This window comes from Hypanus sabinus, chromosome 17 (assembly GCF_030144855.1).
Source record: "Hypanus sabinus isolate sHypSab1 chromosome 17, sHypSab1.hap1, whole genome shotgun sequence".
Classification (NCBI taxonomy): domain Eukaryota; kingdom Metazoa; phylum Chordata; class Chondrichthyes; order Myliobatiformes; family Dasyatidae; genus Hypanus; species Hypanus sabinus.
Genome location: NC_082722.1, coordinates 38780997 through 38802179, shown reverse-complemented (window position 1 = coordinate 38802179; position 21183 = coordinate 38780997). Strand labels below are relative to the sequence as shown.

At 38.8% G+C, this 21183-nt stretch overlaps 1 protein-coding gene across 2 annotated transcripts in view; it reads left to right on the top strand.

Moving 5' to 3' along the window:
* Positions 1–21183, top strand: part of nkd1 (NKD inhibitor of WNT signaling pathway 1) — a 94760-nt gene that overhangs the window by 52447 nt on the left and 21130 nt on the right. For both annotated transcript variants that reach the window (XM_059992876.1, XM_059992875.1), the window contains exon 5: positions 16219–16322. In XM_059992876.1, coding sequence (XP_059848859.1) covers positions 16219–16322 — 104 coding nt within the window. The remainder of the gene's footprint in view (positions 1–16218; positions 16323–21183) is intronic.

Below are 21183 nucleotides of genomic sequence, written 5' to 3'. Positions count from 1 at the left end.
TTTGCCCATTAATTCCATTCCCTCCCTCATTCTCCCCCAATTTGATAACACTCCAAGTTCTGCTCCGAGCATCTTCTTTTGCCTTTATGGCTTCTATTTACCACTGCCTCCACACCCTTCATCAACATCAGTTTTATTTCCTCTTTCACCCTTTGCTTTCAATGATTTCTCCTCTCCACACTCCCACCCAATTCAATTCAATCCAGTTTCAACCCACCACCCACCTACTTCACTTTTCAATTTCTCCACTATCTCAGTGCGTCCCAGTTGTAATGACAGGGAATGTTGTCATTGTGAACAGGTGCTCCCTGTTAAAGGCAGCAAGCCGAGCACGCTGGCCAAGTCATCAAATTGTAACTAGATGAATGGATGCATGTTTAGCGGTATTTGGCCTTTTTCTGGTTTAAAAAAAACACGTGAGAAAATAAATTCTTAATACAGAGCCTCCAGTTCCTAATTTCACTAGTGATGGTGGAAATAAACTACTCCTTTGGAATCAGCCACAACATTGCTGCTGGCATCAGGAAGGTGATTCAGGAACAGTTATTACCTTTCAACCATCGGGCTCCTGAACCAGAGTGGATAACTTCACTCACCTCAACGCTGAACTGATTCCAACCCTTCAGGACTCCCTTTCAAGGACTCTACAACTCATGTTCTCAATATTATTTATAAATTATTAATTTATTATGATTTTATTTTTTGTATTTGCAATATTTGTCAGGCTCACTGGCCTATTATTTCCTGTTTATTCTTAAAGCCTTTCTTAAAATAACAGAACAACATTAGCTACTCTCCAATCCTCCAGTACCTCACCAGTCGCTAAGGGTGATTTAAATATCTCTGCTGGGACCCTGCCGGTTTCTGCACTTGCTTCCCACAGGACCCGAGGAAACACCTTGCCAGACCCTGGGGATTTATCCACCCTAATTTGCCTCAACATAACAAGCACCTCCTCCTCTGTAATCTTTTATTCTGACAGGCACTTGCATGCTTTGAACTCTCATATGTCTCCTTGGTCTGCAAAAACCTCAGGTGGCATCTTTCCTAGCTCCTTCCACATAGAAGGAAATGGTAAATAAAATCTACTTACAGCTTTCAACCTGCTGAAGCCTCTCCTCCTCAAGTCTTGAAGTGCTGAGGCCTCAAAATCCTCATTCTAACACTGTCTGCTCCAAAAAATAACATCAACACATGCCCCTGCCTTGTATTAAATTGCACTTGCTAATGAATGCCAAATTCTGGCTGCTGTTTTCAAACGCTGAATCTCCCTCTAAGTGTTGCTTTTTAATGCACACTTACTGACCTGCATGAGTCACTCCTTTTCTTGTTCCCGATCTCTGATTCGCTGCTGCTCAAAATGTGAACAGAAAGAAGAATTAATAGTATAGTCTTATTTCAACTAAACAGTTCGCAAGTGAGGTTAATGTGAATCTGATCACAGAAAGTCTGGACAACATCAAAAGGTTACAAGCATTCAGAAAAATGGCCCCCCCACCCTTCCCCCATGACTCATTTATTAGGTTGAAGAAAATAGCATATGAATTAAAGCTAGAGGTTGCCAGCTGTTCAGAAGTCTTTCAATTTCACTTCATATCATTAGCTTTCACAGCTCATTTTATAATTACCATAAACTCAATGGTCACAAAATCCAGTCATAAAACTCCTCTTCAAATTGGATTTAAGTTCCTGTTGAATACCGTGCCGTGCTCTGTTGGTAGAAAAGATGGTAGCGGTGATGATGTTCATGATGGTGATGGTGTTCATGTCTCTGAACAAATCGACCAACGTGCCCTTCATACAGCAGGAACGATGGCAAATCCCTGACGTGTTCCTGTTCTATCACTCTAGATGAAGACTGGAAGGCTTTATACACTTGGTGGCTATCTTTAGACCTCTGCTTGTGTTTTTTATGGCTGTATTGATGCTGCTGACTGAGTTACATGGGCAGACATGGAATATTTGTGCCTGTCGCCACAGGGGTAGAGTTCATTGGCATATAAGGGCTCTGCGGGGTCTTGTTCTTTGCAACCTTCCCAGCTGCTCCTGAGACAACCATATCTTTGCCCAGAGTTTTGGGAGATTTAACTATGTGCTTGCGATGTCCTGATTGAGTAGTCTTTGCTGTGATTCCATCATCCTGTTGTACGAAGAATGGCTAAGATGACTGTATCCTGGATCGATGGTTTGAGACCTCCTATGGTGACTGAACATGACTTCAGGTTCATGGGAGCGAGATCTGGTTTGATGAGAAATCTTCACAGGATTTTCTTTTCCAGAAGTCACAGGAAATAAATATTTGCATTAGGCTGTATCTCAAGTAAAGTTGTTACAGCATTGGTACTGAACTTGAATCAACTTTGAAATCATTTTTGTTTCATTTTTGTGTGTTCTGCTTTCAGTTTTTTTTCATCTGGTTCACTCTGGTAACATGGGCTGCAGATTTTCCAGGACTCTCTCTGCATTCACAGCTGTCCTAAACAGTTTATTTCAGGCCAGTCTGACCCCCTTACACCAAAAAAGCCACAGAGTTGGAAATGGATGCTCATTTAGTGACTGAAACCAGCCACAGAAAGATTAATGACTTTGATTGAAATGGAATAGACATTTCCCTAATCAACAACAGCTGATGAATTCCATTGGCTGACATTAAAACTTACGCTTTCAAAGAATGCATGTTGCTTTACCATCAGGCAGCAAACGTAATGAAGTCTTCACCTCCAATGGCCTACCCTGAAGAAAATTCCAAATATTCACTCTATTTAATTTTCTTAAATTAACCCCAACTTTGAATGTGGAACCAAACACTATCGAGGCTGCAGTTTTCAGGCAATATATAAATACAGTGGATTGCAGTTAATTGGGCTATTCGTTAATCAGGGCAGCCGCTGAGGAAGTAGTCAGGATTCATTTCACTTATTTGGGATGCTATGCTGCTTTATTGGGGCAAAAGACTATTACTGAGCAGTTTCTAACTAGCGTCATTTGCGAGCACTTGTGTTGCCGTTAGGCAGTATACCATGTTTAGAACGAACAGTTTTTAAATAGTGTTAGTTGTATGTGTTTACGTTAAAAAAATAGTGATTTTTGTCACTGATAGTTGCAAGAAACAAACAGTAAGACAATTCAGAATGGTTTTGCTCACTGTGGTTTCAAGCATTGAAGCTTAGAGATGCCAGATGTGGCCAGGAATGAAAATGGAGCAGTTTCATTATGCCAACAAGTTAGAAACTATGAAAAATTTATAGGTACAGCAATAATTTTGAATGTTACAGTGAAAATGAAGCTTTGGGGGATGCAATCATCGAAAGCATCGTATGAAGGCATTCCAATATCTGCACCAAGTGTTTACACTGGCTTTGTTCATTAATGTCAATCAAAAGAACATGACAGTGTCCACTGAAGGAATTCCTCTGGTTACCGTAAGGAACTAATATAATTTTATAGTACCATAGTAGGATTGTAAGTGTTGGCGCATGGCCTAGTGGGCAAGGCATCAGACTAGTAACCTGAAGGTCACTGGTTCGAGCCTCAGCTGAGGCAGCGTGTTTGTGTCCTTGAGCAAGGCACTTAACAACACATTGCTCTGCGACGTCACTGGTGCCAAGCTGCATGGGTCCTAGTGCCCTTCCCTTGGACAACATCGGTGGTGTGGAGAGGGGAAGGCCTGCAGCTTGGGCAACTGCCGGTCTCCCATACAACCCTGCCCAGGCCTGTGCCCTGGAAACTCCCGGCGCAGATCCATGGTCTCTCAAAACCGACAGATGCCACCACCAGTAGGATTGATAGTGTTCAATTTCATTTAAATACATAAATTGTTAAGCAGTTAAACAATAGTTTGTCTTTTTTATACCTTTTAAACTACTTCCATGACATTTTGGCTAATTGGGGCAGCAGTTTAATTGGGCCAAAATGTACTGGTCCCAATGTGTCCCAATTAACCTGAATCCACTGTGTACAAAAATACACATGCCCATGAAACAAAGAGAAGTTATTGCTGATTTTGGAATAGAATCAGGATATCATAACTCTGCATACGTACCTTGACCTGAAATATGGATGTCTGCTGTTCATCTCCTGAAACACTGCGTGACTCCCTGAGTGCTTCCAGCTTTCTGTTTTATACCCCATCGGCCATTGTAGAAAATACAAGAGGCATGATGCAACGTGAAACGTGGAATTACTATCAGTCGCATTACTAGAGTAATCCACCCACGTATTCAGGTACAAAAGAGGCAATAATTATGCAGTATAGAGACAGTGTATAGTGTATGAGTTGCTATTTTGAAACCTGGGCTCTTTTCTTTTGAACTTCTGTCATTGATTGATGCTATAGCAAATAAGAAACACCTTCATCTCTTGGAGATGTAGAGAACTGCAACTCAAGTCACACTAATTACCTTTAATCTATTTTCTGAACTTCCTTTCAACCTGACGCAAGAACTAAAGTGATGGCATGGGAACGTAATGCTAAGTGTAACGGTATGGTAGCATCAGTGACCCAAGTTCAATTCTCACCGCTGTCTGTAAGGAGCGTACATGTTCTCCTCATGACTGCGTGGGTTTTCTCTGAGTTGTTCTGGTTTCCTCCCACCTACCACAGATGTGTTGCCTGACAGGTTGCTTGGTCACGTGGGTGTAATTGGGTGGTGTGGGCTTGTTGGGCTTGGAGGGATACCTCTGCATAAAATGAATAAATAAAATATACGAATTAAACTGTCGTTTGTTGTAGGGATACCTTAAAAGCATGATGGGGAATCTAAAGTGTGATTAATGGTCCTGAAATTGGAATTTATGTACTGACCAAGCATCTTATATACAGTGTAGCCATACTGCCTTTAGCCCAATGTGTCTACGCCCTCCATATATTAACTGCCTAGAGTAATTTTCTCTTCCAGCTGGACTTCCGTTGTAGGTGATTATCCCAGATCCCTTATCTCTTTCAAGGGAGCTAATACTAAATCCGAGTGCAAACTTAAACAAATGCAAAATCTATTGAAGTAAAATCAATCATTTTCTTCAGTGCAAGACAGGTGGGCAGGATGTAGGCAGTTGATTTACATTATGCCTGACTTTTACTTCCTTTTGGCCATCTTGGAAAACAGGGCATGATGCCATATGATATATTATCAGCCATGGATCCACTTAGAAGTCCATGTCATTTCCCATATTTTTAGAGTTTCAAGGTAGATTAGCTCTATATGGACTGAGAACAAGACTGAAATGTGATTGAATATCAAACACGAGGAAATCTGCAGATGCTGGAAATTCCAGCAACACACACAAAATGCTGGTGGAATGCAGCAGGCCAGGCAGCATCTATAGGGAGAAGCACTATTGACATTTCGGGCCGAGATCCTTCGTCAGGACTAACTGAAAGGAAAGATCGTAAGAGATTTGAAAGTAGGAAGGGGCAGGGGAAATGCAAAATGATAGCAGAAGACTGGAGAGGGTGGGGTGAAGCTAAGAGCTGGAAAGTTGACTGGCAAAAGGGATACTGAGCCGGAGAAGGGAAAGGATCATGGGATGGGAGGCCTAGGGAGAAACAAAGGAGGAGGGCAGCACCAGAGGGAGATGGAGAACAGGCAGAGTGATGGGCAGAGAGAGAAAAAAAGGGAGGGGAACTAAATAGATCAGGGGTGGGGTAAGAAGGGGAGGAGGGGCATTAATGGAAGTTAGAGAAGTCATGCCATCAGGTTGGAGGCTACCCAGACGGAATATAAGGTGTTGTTCGTCCAACCTGAGTGTGGCTTCATCTTGACAGTAGAGGCGGCCATGGATAGACATATCAGAATGGGAATGGGATGTGGAATTAAAATGTGTGGCCACTGGGAGATCCTGCTTTCTCTGGCGGACAGAGCATAGTCAGATTTGCTATTTTTATTTATTTTATTTTATTTTATTGTCTTACTGTTTATTTCTCGATTGCTCTGTAATTTTACTAATGAGCTATTATGAATGTAGTTATAAGGGGGTTGATCTGTAGTAATTATTTTCACGGTGGATGAAGCTGCCGGAGTTGATTAAGAGGTACTTGCTCTTCGGTATGAAATGCACAATCTTAAATCATTGATTGGATTTGCTGTTTTAAAAATGGTTGCTGTAATGGCAAGGTTATATTTAATTAAATTTTGGATTGTGGATGTCCCAGATTCCTTATGTCTTTGGTATCTCACATTGGTATGCATTAGCAGGAGAAATCACCTTCCCTTTTCAGTATTTACCTCTGGATTGTTGGGAATGTGTTGGAATCAATGGGAGTGTTTCTTGAAATAACAGCCTGGCTTTTTTGTAACATGATATCAGACAATCACCCTGCATACTGCATGCTTCCTAACACTGTTGAGGTCTTTGGACCTCACGGTGATATAGAATATGCTGTTTAACTCCAGCCAGTCTGGCTCAGGTTTTGTACTTGACTTCAAGGTGACAGATGTACATTTTGCATACAGCTGTGTCTAACAACATCCAGAATGTACTCTTAAATTTTAAAATAACACTTTAAATGATTCCATGAATAAGCAAGCTACTAAAGCATATAATTAATGGAGAGGGAACTTGGCTCTTTCCAATCAAGCTCCGTGTGAACTTGACATTAGAATTATATTCATAAAAACAGGATTGACTAGAAGATGCTTTAGAGGTGTTAAAGTGCCATTGCCCTCACTGTTAATGGTCAAATGTTTTCTCTGCAAAACATAGAAATCTACAGCGTGTTACAGGCCCTTCGGCCCACAATGCTGTGCTGACCATGTAACCTACTCTAGAGGCTGTCTAGAATTACCCTACCGCATAGCCCTCTATTTTTCTAAGCTGCATGTACCTATTTGAGTTTCTTAGAAGACCCTATTGTATCCACCTCCACTACCATCGCTGATGGTGCATTCCACGCACCCACTATTCTCTGTGGGAAAAACTTACCCCTGATATCCCCTCTGTACCTACTTCCAAAAAGATGATGATATTTTGTAGAGAAGTTTGAAACAGTATCAAGCTGGTTTACAACTTCACTGATGTGATAAAACATTGGAGCTTGCACATTTCCCAAATGGTTGCGCCAACACATTGGCATCTTCATGCTTTTGCGGAGGTGTTCGCAGGGAAGTGTTTCAGAGCTGTGAGGACGATAGGTGACACTTGCCGATGTGCATGGCCACCCTCCAGGCCTTTGGCCGCTCTGTGCTCTGTGCTGGAGTGCCTGCAGCCCCCTCCACATGCTGGGAATGACCAGTGAGGCAGAGACTGCAGCTGAAGTCCATCAAATGGAAAATGAATGCGAGAAGTGAGGCAGTATTTAGATAAATACAGTGATAGGGACTGCACAGCTAGGAGATCTGCTGCCTCACAGTGCCACTTGCCTGGGTTTCCTCTGGATGCTGCAGTTTCCTCCCACATTCCAGAAACGTGTGGGTTATTGACCACTGTAAATTGCCCTAGTGTGTAGATGAGACATAGAATCTGGAGCTAGTTGGTGGGACTATGGGGCAAGTAGAATGGACTATGAAAATAATTAGTGTAAAAACTGACTCATTGGGTTTTGTGGTATATCTCTATATGATTCTATTCTATCTCATTGGGGCAGTTCAATGTGACCCTTTCTTTTCGTAGCTGTTCATTAAATGGGATAGGTGGTACTTGTAGAATTCCAATTTGTGCCAGAACGAACCAAAAAACATATCCTTAGGTATATTGGTTGTTAATGCAAACGATGCATTATACTATATGTTTTGATGTACATGATAAACAAATCTGAATTTGAAAAATGATGGCAACAGGAATAGTTATACCTTTATGTGTGTTTTTTGAAAATGCGGCCATGTACAACCATCAACACTGCATGGAAATGCTTGGTCCACTTCCTCTATTTGCAATTTTATCTTGAAATTATCAATATGAAGTTTCTGAGATTTTGGCAAGCTGTATACAACTTTTTTAAAAATTTACTTTCTATAAAAGTGCATTATACAAAAAAACCAAAAGACTTATTTATTATTTTGGCGATACAGAGTAGACTAGCCCCTTCCAGCCCTGCAGGATGAGCTGCCCAGTAACCCTCAATAATTCCAATTTAACCAGAACCTCATGACAGATTTGGAATGTAACTTTAATCAGTTGTGAAAATGTGTGATATGATACTCCCTGTCTTTGTTGCCAGGAAGGAAAGGTTGCAAGTTCTTGAATTGAGAGTTTATTTGGTGAGAGACTGGTGCATTAGTGGCCCTTTTGAACTGTAGAATGAGCGAAAGAAACTTCAAAATATTGAGCTGTAAGAACAGATGTTGGCTCAGTGAAACTCCAGCTTTAATGCTATCCGTTGTACCTGGTGCTGTATTTAATATATATAGAGAGTGTAAAGAAACAGTTCATCTCTGGTCGTCTGCTATACCTAACACATAGATTTGATTTTAGAATGGAGGAGAGAGACAATCAAGAAATTGTGCTGAAGCTTTTTTTTAAAAAAAAAGTAAAAGAGTAGCTCCTCTACTTTTACTTCTGGCCATATCAATCACATCTGCTCTGGCTGAGATCAGTGGTGTGTTACAATCAACCAACTGTAGGACTGCTTCAACAGAGAGGAGTCGTTCCAGTTTTTGCTTTGAATTGAAGTGTTTTTTTTTAAAGCTATAGGTGGACTAGTATCACTCCCCAATTATTACAACAGCAGAGTTGATACAGTAATTTTCATGATATAAAGTTGGAAATTACTAGTGGTAATGAATGGTTGTTAAACTCCTCTCTGAAAAAATAAATTTGAAGTAGTTTCCCTTGACAACGGTGTGTTCTCCAGCTGGGTTACTGTAACCGTAATGATACCGTTTTTCTATCGTGCATTTTGCACGAGTTCTCAATTTTCGTAGTAGTTGTACTATAAATGGGAAATATAGTAGTTTAATTTGTTTTTGTTTAGATCAATATTAAGAATTCAAATTTTTATCATGTCTTCACATTTGATAATACAATGGAAAATTACATCAGTAAACCACTTTTATTGAAAAATACTCACCTTTTCCCAAGTATTTTAATCAAATTTTGCAGCATCTATCACACATATAGATTGAAAGTTTATGTGACTATGGAAATTATGTCACTATACCTAATTCCACCCATCTTGCTTTACAACAATCACTTTCAAGTCTAGGTGGTACATTTATTGATGTGAACTGTGTTTGAAAGATTCATCCAAAAACTGGAAAAATGGATTTGAAAAAATCATCACTGCAGATTAAATTATAAAGATAAAAGACTCTGGGCTGTGTGTGTGTGAGTTCTTAATGTATTTAAAAGTTTTAGGCCCTGAAGGTGGCAGTTTTTTGTATCATTACTCCTTAAATACAGATTAATAATGGTTGGTTCACATAGCTGTAAGTAACCCCAAAGAAGCATGTTGGGAGTGATTTAATTTTAGCTTTGGAGATGGGTGGGGGGAAATCTTCTTTGATCTTCAAAAAAAAGTTCACTCTTCTGGCTAGCATAGAAACAGTGTTTAAATTTTAACTTAATGAATTAGTTATTCTATTTAATTCTGTCTGATCTACAGCCAAAATGCATTTTCTTAGCATGAGAATTGAGAATCAAAGAGTTTCAAGTGAATACGGTCAAATAAAGCATTTACATTTACAGTTGCTTCCTAATAGGATAAACAGAGGATAATACATAATTGGCAGTTCAATCTTAGTGATCCAGACCATGATCTGCAATACATGTAACATAACTAGACTTTTAAACTAACTTAAAAAGTGATCTTTTTCACACAATTTTGTCATTATAACTGAAAAAAATGTTTTTAATAATGTATTTTACTGGATATTTAGAGCTGTAGCTAGTTTTCGCAAATCTAAAGGAATGGCATTTTTATGAAATTCTAAGATGTGCAGTTCTGATATAATGAAATTGAAGCTATGTCAAGAAGTAAACATATATCATCAAGGCCATTAAAACTGAAATAAAATGGAAAGTATTGAAAGCATTCAGCAGGTCAAACAGTATCTGTGGAAAAGGAAACAGTTTAATGTTTTGGGTCAAGACTGTGTGTTAGAATTGGGAAGGAGAGTTAACAAGTTAGTTTTCAGTGACCGAGAAGGTGGTGAAGATTTGGGTGGAACAAGAGGAATACCTCGAATAGGGTGAGACTAAGTGACTTGATGTGGCTGTTAGAAACATATTACTTTTCTTTGTCTGTGCGATGTGTTTCTAAATGCTGAAAAGGCAAGGGAGGGGAATATCTAATTAGTTATGGAATCTTGTTTGAGCTGGCAGAGATCGCAAAGGGAAGTAAAACACTATTCTCAGTGCAAATAACCTTCTTAAATTCCTTTGCCCGGTATTAATATTGTACATAGTGATGATGTGGATTAGAGTTTGATTTTATTTTGTGGACTGAGAGTTATTCCACATTTGTGTTGCAATCAAAGAATTAGTTGCAGCCAAGCAATACCTGGTTTATTCCCGCTGGTGCCCATCTGATTATCAGAGACAAGACAATTGGGTGCAGGTTTAGTTATATCCATTTAGAGTACACAGCTTTTGGTGGTCCCTTAAAGAGAGTGTGAAGGGAAAAATGTGCCTTTACAATCCAGTGGAATGGCTCTAATGCAAGTTTATAAAATGTTCAAAAGGACCCCAGCAGTCATGTTCCATAGAGTGCCAAATCCTTCAGATACAGGAGCAGAGAGGAGCCATTCAGCCTATTAAATCTGCTCCACAATTACATCATGACTGATTTATTATCCCTCTCAGCCTTATTCTCCTGCTTTCTCCTGGTAGTCTCTGAAGCCCTTAAGAATCTGTCAGCCTCTGCTTTAAATATACCAAATGATTTTGCCTCCACAGCCACCTGTGGCAATGAATTCCATAGTTCACAACCTTCTGGCTGAAGAAATTCATCCTCATCTCTACTCTAAAGGGGTATCCTTGTATTCTGAAGCAATGCCCTCTGGTCCTGTACAATTGATGTGTCCCAATTAACCAGAATCCTCTTCATTCTATCTAAGCCTTTAAATATTCGATAGACTTTTGGGACAACATGATTTGGTCCCATCCAACTCCTTTCCACGTCACATTGATACAAAGAAGCTTTGACAAGAGTTACTGTACCCTGACTCACATTTTGCAAGAGCAATCCACTGAAAACATTAAAATTACTTTAAACATCAGATTTCGATATAATTCATTACTTGTATGCTTCCTATGTACCTCTCAACTCCTGTTGTGCGGCTTTCTTTTTCTTCTAGCTGTCTTCCTTTGATAATGATTCAGTGAGGATTAAAGGAGACTGTTGTAAAAGGGGATATGGTTTATTTTTCATATTTTTGTGTCTAACTGGATTACAAAGCTTGAGGAAGAGGCTTAGTGCATCATTCCAGAAAATGAAGTTTTAAAAACCAGATGTCTGTTATGAAATTTAGAAATTTTCTGTTAGCTTATCATGTGATCCAATGTATATGTACTAATCAGCAATGAATTACTAAAATATCCATCAAATAATCGTTAACTAGGCATTCATTTAACAGCATTTCTAAACAAATCTGTAATTTTTACCAAGTGTACATTGTCATACAATGCAACTGTAGAAACTGAAGCGCATCTTGCCGGTGACTTGGAACATAGGAACATAGCAGTTCTTTTTTTTTAAAAAAAGTTTCTTTGAAAATTTTGTGGGGGACAGACACTGAGAAGTTCAACACAGAAGTTTTCAGAAGAATGTAAATTTGTGATGAATAAAGCCAGGTTTTGAGCTGCAAAGATTATTAATGCGGTTGCAGCAAGCTGCCACCCAATCAGGGGACTGCGTTCATAATTGGTTATGTTTCCAAATCTCAAGCGTGAAATGGATGCAGAATAAATTTAATGAACTATATTGAAGTTTTGGGTTTGTAAATGCATACGTTGAATAAGAAGGATGATTAATACTGTGGCACAATAATTAGGATTTTACTTTAAGGTCATACACAATGAAATGAACTGAAACTTCACCCCAGTAAGCTGCCACAGAGCTTATCGGTCTTACTAGCCAATGATTGCAGTTGGAGATCTATTAAATTAAGGGTGTGTCTAATTCATCTGCTTCAGCTTTCAACTGACAAAATTGTTCAATCTGTTGGCAGGTTACCAAAATTAAATCTCTTTTTCTTGTGCTTTGCATAATAGGCATTATTTCTGATAAATTATTCATAGAAAGTAAGTAATGACTATTATGTAAATTCAAATATTTCTACTGTATAATAATTAAATTATTGAAGACTGTTCATTAGAGCACAATTGTTCGCTATTGCTAAAGCCAGATATTGCCTTTCTAGACCACCCTGCATAATTGAGCCTGTAGCAAATCAGAACCAGATCGAGATGATAAAAGCTAAGCTGTGCTTACGTTAACCTGGATTCATTCCAGTCGGCAAGGTTTGCTTGATTCTCTGCAGCTCATCACGGATTTTCCTTTTTACTTCTTCGTGAAGACCCTATAGTTTGGAAGCAACATGTTAATCCTGGGATACCTCATTGCAAAATATTAGTGGGAAGAAAGAGCTCCCAAACATATCTGGGGATTTCAAGATGGAACGGTCCTGTATATTTGTTACATTACAAGCTGTAACTCATCAACACTCTCAATCTCCTCATTATACCACCTGCTGTGATCAGGAGAGTTGTGTGAAGTGGCCATTTGGCAGTCCTGATCCCACAATAAAGCTGAAACAATAAAGCAACTGACTGGCTTACCTTCAAATTGTATTGTACTCAGTATATAATCAGCAAGCCATCACCGAAACCTTCAAACTTGTCTAGCAACCTGCTAAGTGTTGTATCAATAGTGCAGTTCTAGCAGCAATTTCAGTGAAAAATGTTCTTGGTGATAGAGTTGTAGTGCTAATCCCAACAGATCGTTGGGCTGAATCAGTTGAAGACTTAAGACAGGTGTCTCTGGTGCTCAGTTCCTCACCTCAGATTAACTTGGACTGTTAGGGGAAATATGAATATTCTGACTAATGTGTGCTTCCTCTCATCTCAACATCTGATTCTGTGCATAACAGGTTTTTGGGTCGAGTGCACTGCAAATTCCACTATATTATGTCTAATTGCTAGAGTTCCCGTGGCCTTGCTAACAACTTGAATTTTCTCTGCAAATTTCTGTGGGAGCAGAAAAGCTCAAGGTGTGCTTGATGAATGGGAAGTCCTGTCCATTCGCAGAAAATAATGGAGTGTGCCGTTCACTTTAAATGTTACCGACATCGCTGAAGATTAGTGAAGAGCATTAGAGAGCTCCTAGGCATCGCTTACCAAAAGAATGGGACTTTGGCATGGCACAACAAAAACTTCTTGAATGGAACTTCAGCAAGCTCTGCGTTGTGGGAAGCTGAACCAAATCCTGGCTGGTTATCTGTGAGTGAACCATGACAGAGAATGGCCTAATTCTGCTCCTATGTTTTTGTGGTTACAATTAATTCAGATCAAAGCTACTAGGGAAGCACATTACTTCCTTCACTTTAATACACAGCATCTGTATGGAGTTTTGCTATGATGGATCAAGCGACAAGGAACAAGAATACTGACTCTTTGGGATGCATCTTAAAGAAACTGGATGAGAAAGGATCATATGCTTGATAAAGGAGACAATGAGAGATCAGATTCATTGGAGACATAAGAAACTGCAGATTCCAGAATTCCACACTCAGGGTCACTTGAAGCCATGGGAGCAGATGGTGGATTGTTGTATAAGCCGGGTCTTGCAAAGACACAGCCTTAAAGAGGCAATGGCAAAGCACTTCTGTAGAAGACCATAATCATGAGACCATAATCATCTATATCATATAACACAGCATATAATGATGCTGATGGCATATATGTCACCGCATACCACCCTGAGATTCTTAAATGAATTCCAACAACTGCAGTTTCATTTATTTTCCTGAGTAATGTATTGTTGTAGGGGAGATTAATCACCAAGTGATTAACTGTGTGACTCACACACACAATTACCATGTGTCGGATGTTAACTTCCATACTACCTTACTACATGCAGCTGCTTGGGCAAGTCAAGATAAATGCGTGATAGAACTGACTCCTTTACACTGCCTCACCCTGATCAGACTGGAGCAGATGATGTGAAGTGGGAACTTCTGGACTTAATGGTGATTGTCAAAGATCTTGATAACCTGTGAAGAGCTCACTTTTGAATGTAATTCATCACTAGTTGCACAGTGTGATAGAATACTACAGCACAGAAACAGAGCATTTGGCTCAAGTTGTCCATGCTGGCCAATTTCCCCATCTAGATCAATCCTATTTAGACCTTATCCCTTCAAACATTCTCATGTGCCTGTCAAAGTTTAAATGATATTATTGTATCTACTGACCACCCTCTGTGTGAGGAAGCTGCTTCTCAGGTCACTTTTAAAATCTTTTCCCTCCCTCCCTATCCTCTCCAGTTTTCAATTCTCTTTCCCTGAGAAAGACTATTGAAACTTGCTTTAGTGATGAATATTGGTTGGGGAAATAGATAGGGCCCAGCTGAAGTTGGATGCTCAGTGACCCCTCCTAATCATTTTTGTTGTAATTCCGACAGATAAAGCAAAATAGTGCTTATGTTATCAAGTAAACAAAAAGAGTACTAAACTAGATTGTTTAAATATTTTAATATAAATAATTATGATGGCAATATTACATTCTTCAAGAGAATACAGGTATCTAAAATTCAATAAAAGGATTTGGACAAAGCTCTTTGGCTCTTCATGTGCTATTATATGAGCAAGAATGTGGATCTATTTATATACAAATCTCCCTAATCCATGTCCTTGGACTAGGGAAGACAGAAGTCAGCCAGGGTTTCTGCTGTACTATCCAATAGCATGTGAGGTCTTGCCCTTTGGGTGAGGTAATGGAAGATTTTGGTATATGTCAAATTGTATCCTGGAATGAGTGCTGTCTTAGCAGTGTGAGAATGGTGTGGAAAAACGAATCAGTTTACAGTGGCAAACATGTATTTGTTGACAACTTTTAAGATTGTTTACAGAATTGTTTAAATGACATTGAAGTTGCTTACTTGATGCATTAGTGCCACTTGGACTTTCCCTTTAGTGCTGTTGTTAATCCTAATGGTCCCCCAGACTGCAATAATAAATCCATTGATCAATCTTGTGACTTATAAGAAAATATAATGCCCGAATTTTTTTCTGTAAGGAAATTAGAGAGTGAAAGAATGGATTAACTACATTTAAGAAGTAAAGCAGTCACTTGTGGGTTCAGGAGTGAATTATTGATGAACAGTAAGTATCTAGATCTCTTTGCTGGAGAATCAGAGACCTTTAAGCTTTAATTTCTTAACTTTAGATCACAGATGAAATATAAAATCTACTGTTTAGGAGACTCGTTTCAGGACTTGGTAAACATTGTCACAACAGTACCATTGAAATTTACGGGTATTCAGGGGCTGCCTTCTAGATTCTGTCAATGATGTTCAGCGCTGTATAGTTAACAATACTATAGAATACACTTGAATATTTGAGCCAGCTGCTTTTTTAAGCAACATGCTGAAATGTAATCAATTAATAAATAATGGGAAAAGTAAATGTATATTTATTTTAAAATGCAAAATATTGCAAATGATTTAAGTTGAGAAAATCTAATCTTTTAGAACAGCAGGAATTATATTGCGGTGGTAAGGTCTTGTAAGATTCTGCAGATCAAAGTTTAGAAAAATCATCTGGAAGGCTTGTTAGTCTTGGTGAAGCCATTGTTTTCTTGAAGTGATTTTGTGTTTCTATGTATACTGTCAAATCATTTGGAGTGCTGAATTCAGGACTCGACACTTGATCTAAATCTAATTGAAGTAATTATGGAACTTCAAAAAGTTGTTGGAATATTCTTTATACTGTCTGCATTGTGCAGATGATGAAAGGGTACTTTTAATGAAAGACCCAAAAAATATGTGAGGAATTGGAGTATTGGTTAGGGTGATATATTTGTTGCATTGTGAGACACAAGTGGGACATTTATTTCTTTTGAGTTTTCTATGATAATCTCTTGACATTTGATTCTTAGCATATTTTGCTATGTTTTGCAGTAGTTTTATATTTTGGATATTAGCATTTCTAATTAGTATTTATATTTTTATCAGGTTTATGTAAAATGCATAAATGTACATTACTGCTGTTGAATGTATCTATTGAAATGATCTCTTGGAATGAACCTGACTACTAATGCAATCTTTGATTTTGTCATTTGAAGTTGCCCTGCCTCCAGAGACTACGGATGGCTTCGTCAGTGCAAATGAGAAGAAGATGGAAAAGGGGGCTGGACAGACTGGCATGAAGAAACAATTGAAATTTGAAGTGAGTTATGTCTGCTTAACAATGTGTAACATGTATGAGTCAAAGATCTTGGTGGTTTTACTGTGCTGGAAACTGGAGGGAAATGTGAGTAATTGAAGACATTTTATCTTTATGAATATTTTATAACTGCATTCACTCACACATTATCCAATTTATAATCTGGAAAGGGAAAAAGCAAATTTGTTATCTGTTTCATTTTTAAGATAAATTCTAAATGCTAAAGATACATATTCTAACTTCAGTACTTCATACTGAACTATGACAACAAAATATTGCATCAGGACAGTTGATGTGCTATGGCTAATTTAGATTTTGCCCAATAATGTGAAACTTCAATATAAATAAATCCAGGGAGTGTGAGACAGCTGTAACAATAATGTCTCTTCCATACTATCACTTGAGATGTAAAATGAGTCCCCTTTAATTCTGTCAAGGCAGAATCTTAAAGAACAAAGATACTATTCTTTATTCAAAGTAATTCTGAATAATTTAAAAGAATACATGGGAGACCTGTATTAATGTGACTCATTCCATATCCTTTTCAGAATATCACAAACCCCTTTATAGCCAATGCTCTTGTGTAGCATAAGAAATAGAGGCATCAATTTCTATACTGTTGTTTCTACAAACAGATTTATGATGAAGTACAATTCAAGATGGTGAGATAATATGTTGGGGAAAATACTACACATCTTCCTCTATCCCACACCACCTGCCTTTGCTTCTTTCTTGGAGTGGTATCATTGGGTCCTTTATATACCCCAGAGAGATTCCAGTTCTTTACTTAGAGTGTGACTTTTTGATTTTGTTAAAATTCTTGCAGTGGCCATAGGACTGACTTTGATGGCACAAAACTATTGTGTCATACCAATGGCCTTTGGGACCACATGGCAAAGGAAGCCATTGAAATAAAACTAAAGGAAAAGAATTTTAACAAAGACAATAGTTTCTATAAATAAGAAATGGAATTCAATTGTAACAAAGGTGGGAAAGCAGAAACTTGATTGGTTGTGGACTAATCAATCGGAAGGAACAGACGACGAGGATATAAATACCACCGGACTAGACATTCCCTGGGATCATCCATGATGAAGATGGCAGAGTTTGTCATTGAAACAACGGTTAAAATCAATACCTGTTCCCAGTTGGAAGCCTGAGAGGAGAAATTGTCACAAGCTGCAAATATTCAGTGGGGCAATCAGCATTGGTGGAGAGAGAAACATGTTTAACATTTCAAGTTGATGTTCTTTTATCAAGACAAATGAAATATTCTCAACCAGTAAGACTAACTGTAACGTTCTCCTTCGCGTGTAACTGATAACGTCGAATTTAACGTCGAGATAAACCAGTTAATAAGAACCAGATCGCAGTAAGATTAACCATTTACTGTTCACTCTTCACATTAACATATGGTGAAAACTGTTGATAAAACAATACAAGATTGATACAGTATTTGTTCCTTCCTTAATATCACATTTCAAGTGTAAATACTTGCAAAGGTGACTATAACTACATTACACTAAGGTGCAGTATACAGGGAGAGTTTACCTGCTCCATTGACTACTTTAAATACACTTCCATGCAAACTATCCGCGACTCTTTAACTAACGAAAGCATAAACATTATCTACCGTCGTTACTTCTAACAGGATCGGCATTAACATCTTAGTTCAATATATCGATTATCTATTAACTTACAGCGTTGCTCTCACTGTGATTTCTCATGCCTGCAAACAATTTCTGCTCAGGTGAGCCTCGTGGTAAGCCCCCACCCTCGCGCTAATTTCAAACCGGTATTTTCCCACAAGACGCGGCGAAACCGGATGTGACGTCATCGCATGCCGATATATTTTACATGCAATGAATATACTTTAAACACTTCTAATTCTAACTAGAAAATACTATTGAATGAATTACTAAGCGAAAATATTATAAACTGAATAACTGTCGTAAAGACAGCACACTAACATTACACTTCCTTCCACAGATGTTGCCTGCCCAGATATTTGCAGCATCTTCTGCTTGTATTTAAGCGGACAAAGGGTCAATTTGTTGTAAGAGTAATTGGGAAAAGCAGAACAAATGTAAATGGGAGAAGCAGGACAGAAGCCCCCTGAGAGATAAAGCATAGACACTGGAAATTTGAAATGAAAATGCTGATTTTTTCAGATTGTTGAACTCATTGCTAGGTTCGAAAGACTGTAAAGTGTCCAGTCAGAGGATGATGTGCCCTTTCTTCACTTGGCGCTGTGCTTCCTTTGTGGAAATCTCAGACAGATTGATATATTGGAGTTGCAGAGCTTGGGCCTGAGTCAGCTGAATGATGGATGAATTAAAGTTAGAAGAGCTAGAATTCCAAAGGAAATCTGAGAATCCTCTGAATTGTCTGACTGAAAGACATAAAGGCATGTGAACTTACTAATATTTCCCAAAAGATCCCTTGCGACTCCTAGGCAAGCCTGGACATATTAAGGGTGGATTCCTTCCGTACATCCATCTATACTCCAAGTGACATGAAATTTTACTGTTACTGATTTTATTTTAAAACACTTTCTATACACCTCATGGACAATAGGAGTTAACTTCTATTACAAAATGAAACACTGCAAAAGGAAACATCAGATTATCTTTCAGATGTTACTTTATAAGGAAGCTTACAATAATAAGAAAATATAGTGAATCTGTTATTTATGTCTTTGGCTCACATTTTTTCTTGACTATGTCAAGCATCAGCAATTTACAAAATTAATAGATATATTTTAAGGATATTCATCAAACAAGTAGCCTAGTTATAGGCTATGGGAGGTGTAATTTGGTGAACTTGCTTTCAAACTTCACTAATATTTGGACTGAAGGCTTCTGAATTAACAATTTTCTCCACTACTGTATCTTGGGTATTAGTATGCATACATTTACCATCTCTTGAACAAAATTTTGGACATGGCCAACTCCTGCTAACCATAAATAAAACTGAGAATTACCATCAGAGTCGCACCATAAACTAAGTTGCAATACTCAAGAAGCTGTTAAAGCATTGTGTGAGTAAGAATCATATCATGATGGTGTGTATTAAGTGATGACTGGAGTCTTACATGCGTGAGTAATATCCTTGTTCGTCAGCACACCTGCGTGCCAAATACATTGTATTTTCCTCTTTAGATGATGCACCTTAGTGTAAATCATAGAGAAAAATGTAGATGTGTCAACAGTGGTAGTTACATGGAGTTATTATTGTGTATGATCAATCTAAAATACCCTGCTAGTTATTGATATATAATCATAAAATATGTTTTAGTGTTTATTGCAGCATGTGGTGTGGAGGTGAGCACAACACATTACTCACCAGTCTTAAGATCAGGTTTTGATTCCCCCTGCTGTTTGTAAGGGGTATCTACGTTCTCCCATGACTGCATGGGTTTTCTCTGGGTGCCATGGTCCTCACACATTCTAAAAATGTACAGTTTAGGGTTATTGATTTGCAGTCATTGTGTTAGTGCTGGAAGTATGTTCACCCTTGCCCAGGCTTATCCTTGCTGATTGACTTGATTCAAAGTTCAAAGAGAATTTATTATAGAAGTACAAATATTTCACCATATACAACCCAGAGATTCATTTTCTTGTGGGCATACTCAGTAATCCATAAGAATTAGCCATATAGAATCAATGAAAGACTGCACCAACTTGGGCATTCAAAGAGTGTATGCAAAAGATGTGTAAATACAAAAAGAAATGACAATAATAAATTAAGCAATAAATGTTGAGAACATGAGATAAAGAGTTCTTGAAAGTGAGTCCATAGGTTATATGACATTTCAGTGACGGGGCAAGTGAGGTTGAGTGAAGTTATCCTCTTTGACTAAAGAGCCTGTTGGTTGAGGGGTAATAATTGTTCCTGCACCTGGTGGTGTGAGTCCTGAGGCTCCGGTACCTTTTTCCTGATGGCAGCAGTGAGAAAAGAGCATGAGCTGGGTGGTGGGGCTGCACAATGATGGATGCTGCTTTCTTGCAATAATGCTGTGTGAAAATGTTCTCAATGGTGGGGAGGGCTTTGCCCTTGATGGACTGGGCCAAATCGTTACCTTTTACAGGAATTTCTGTTCAAGTTTCCATACCAGGCTGTGATGCATCCAGTCAACATAGTCTCCACCACACAATTAGAGAAGTTCATCAATTTTTGATGTCACGCCAAATCTTTGCAAACTGCTAAGGAAGTAGAGATGCTGTTGTGCTTTGTGCTTGCACTTACGTGCTGGGCACAGGACAGGTCCTGCAAAATGGTAACACCAAGGAATTCAAAGTTGCTGACCCTCTCCTCCTCTGATCCTCCAATGAAGACTGGCTCATGGACTATGGTTTGTTCCTCCTAAAATCAATAATCAGCTGATGTCTTGCTGACACTGAGTAAGAGGTTGTTAGCCAGATTTTCCATCTCCCTCCTATATGCTGATTGGTCACTACCTTTGTTTCGGCCTGTGACAATGGGGTTGTCAGCAAACATGAATGCGATATTGGAGCTGTGCTTAGCCACATCATCATAAGTGTAAAGCAAGTAGAGCTGGGGGCTAAGCACACAGCCTTGTGGTGCACCTGCGCTGATGGAGACTGTGGAAGAGATGTTGTTGCCTGGGTTCTGCAAGTGAGGAAATCAAGGATCCAATTGCACAAGGAGGTGTTGCAGCCATGATCTTGAAGCTTCTGATTAGTTTTGAGGGATTGATCGTATTGTATGCTGAGTTGCAGTCAATAAAGAACATTCTGATGTAAGCATTTTTGCTGCCCAGGTGTTCCAGGGTTGAGTGAGGCAACAGTGAAATGGCATCTGCTGCGGACCTGCTGCACTAATAGGCGAATTGGAGTAGATC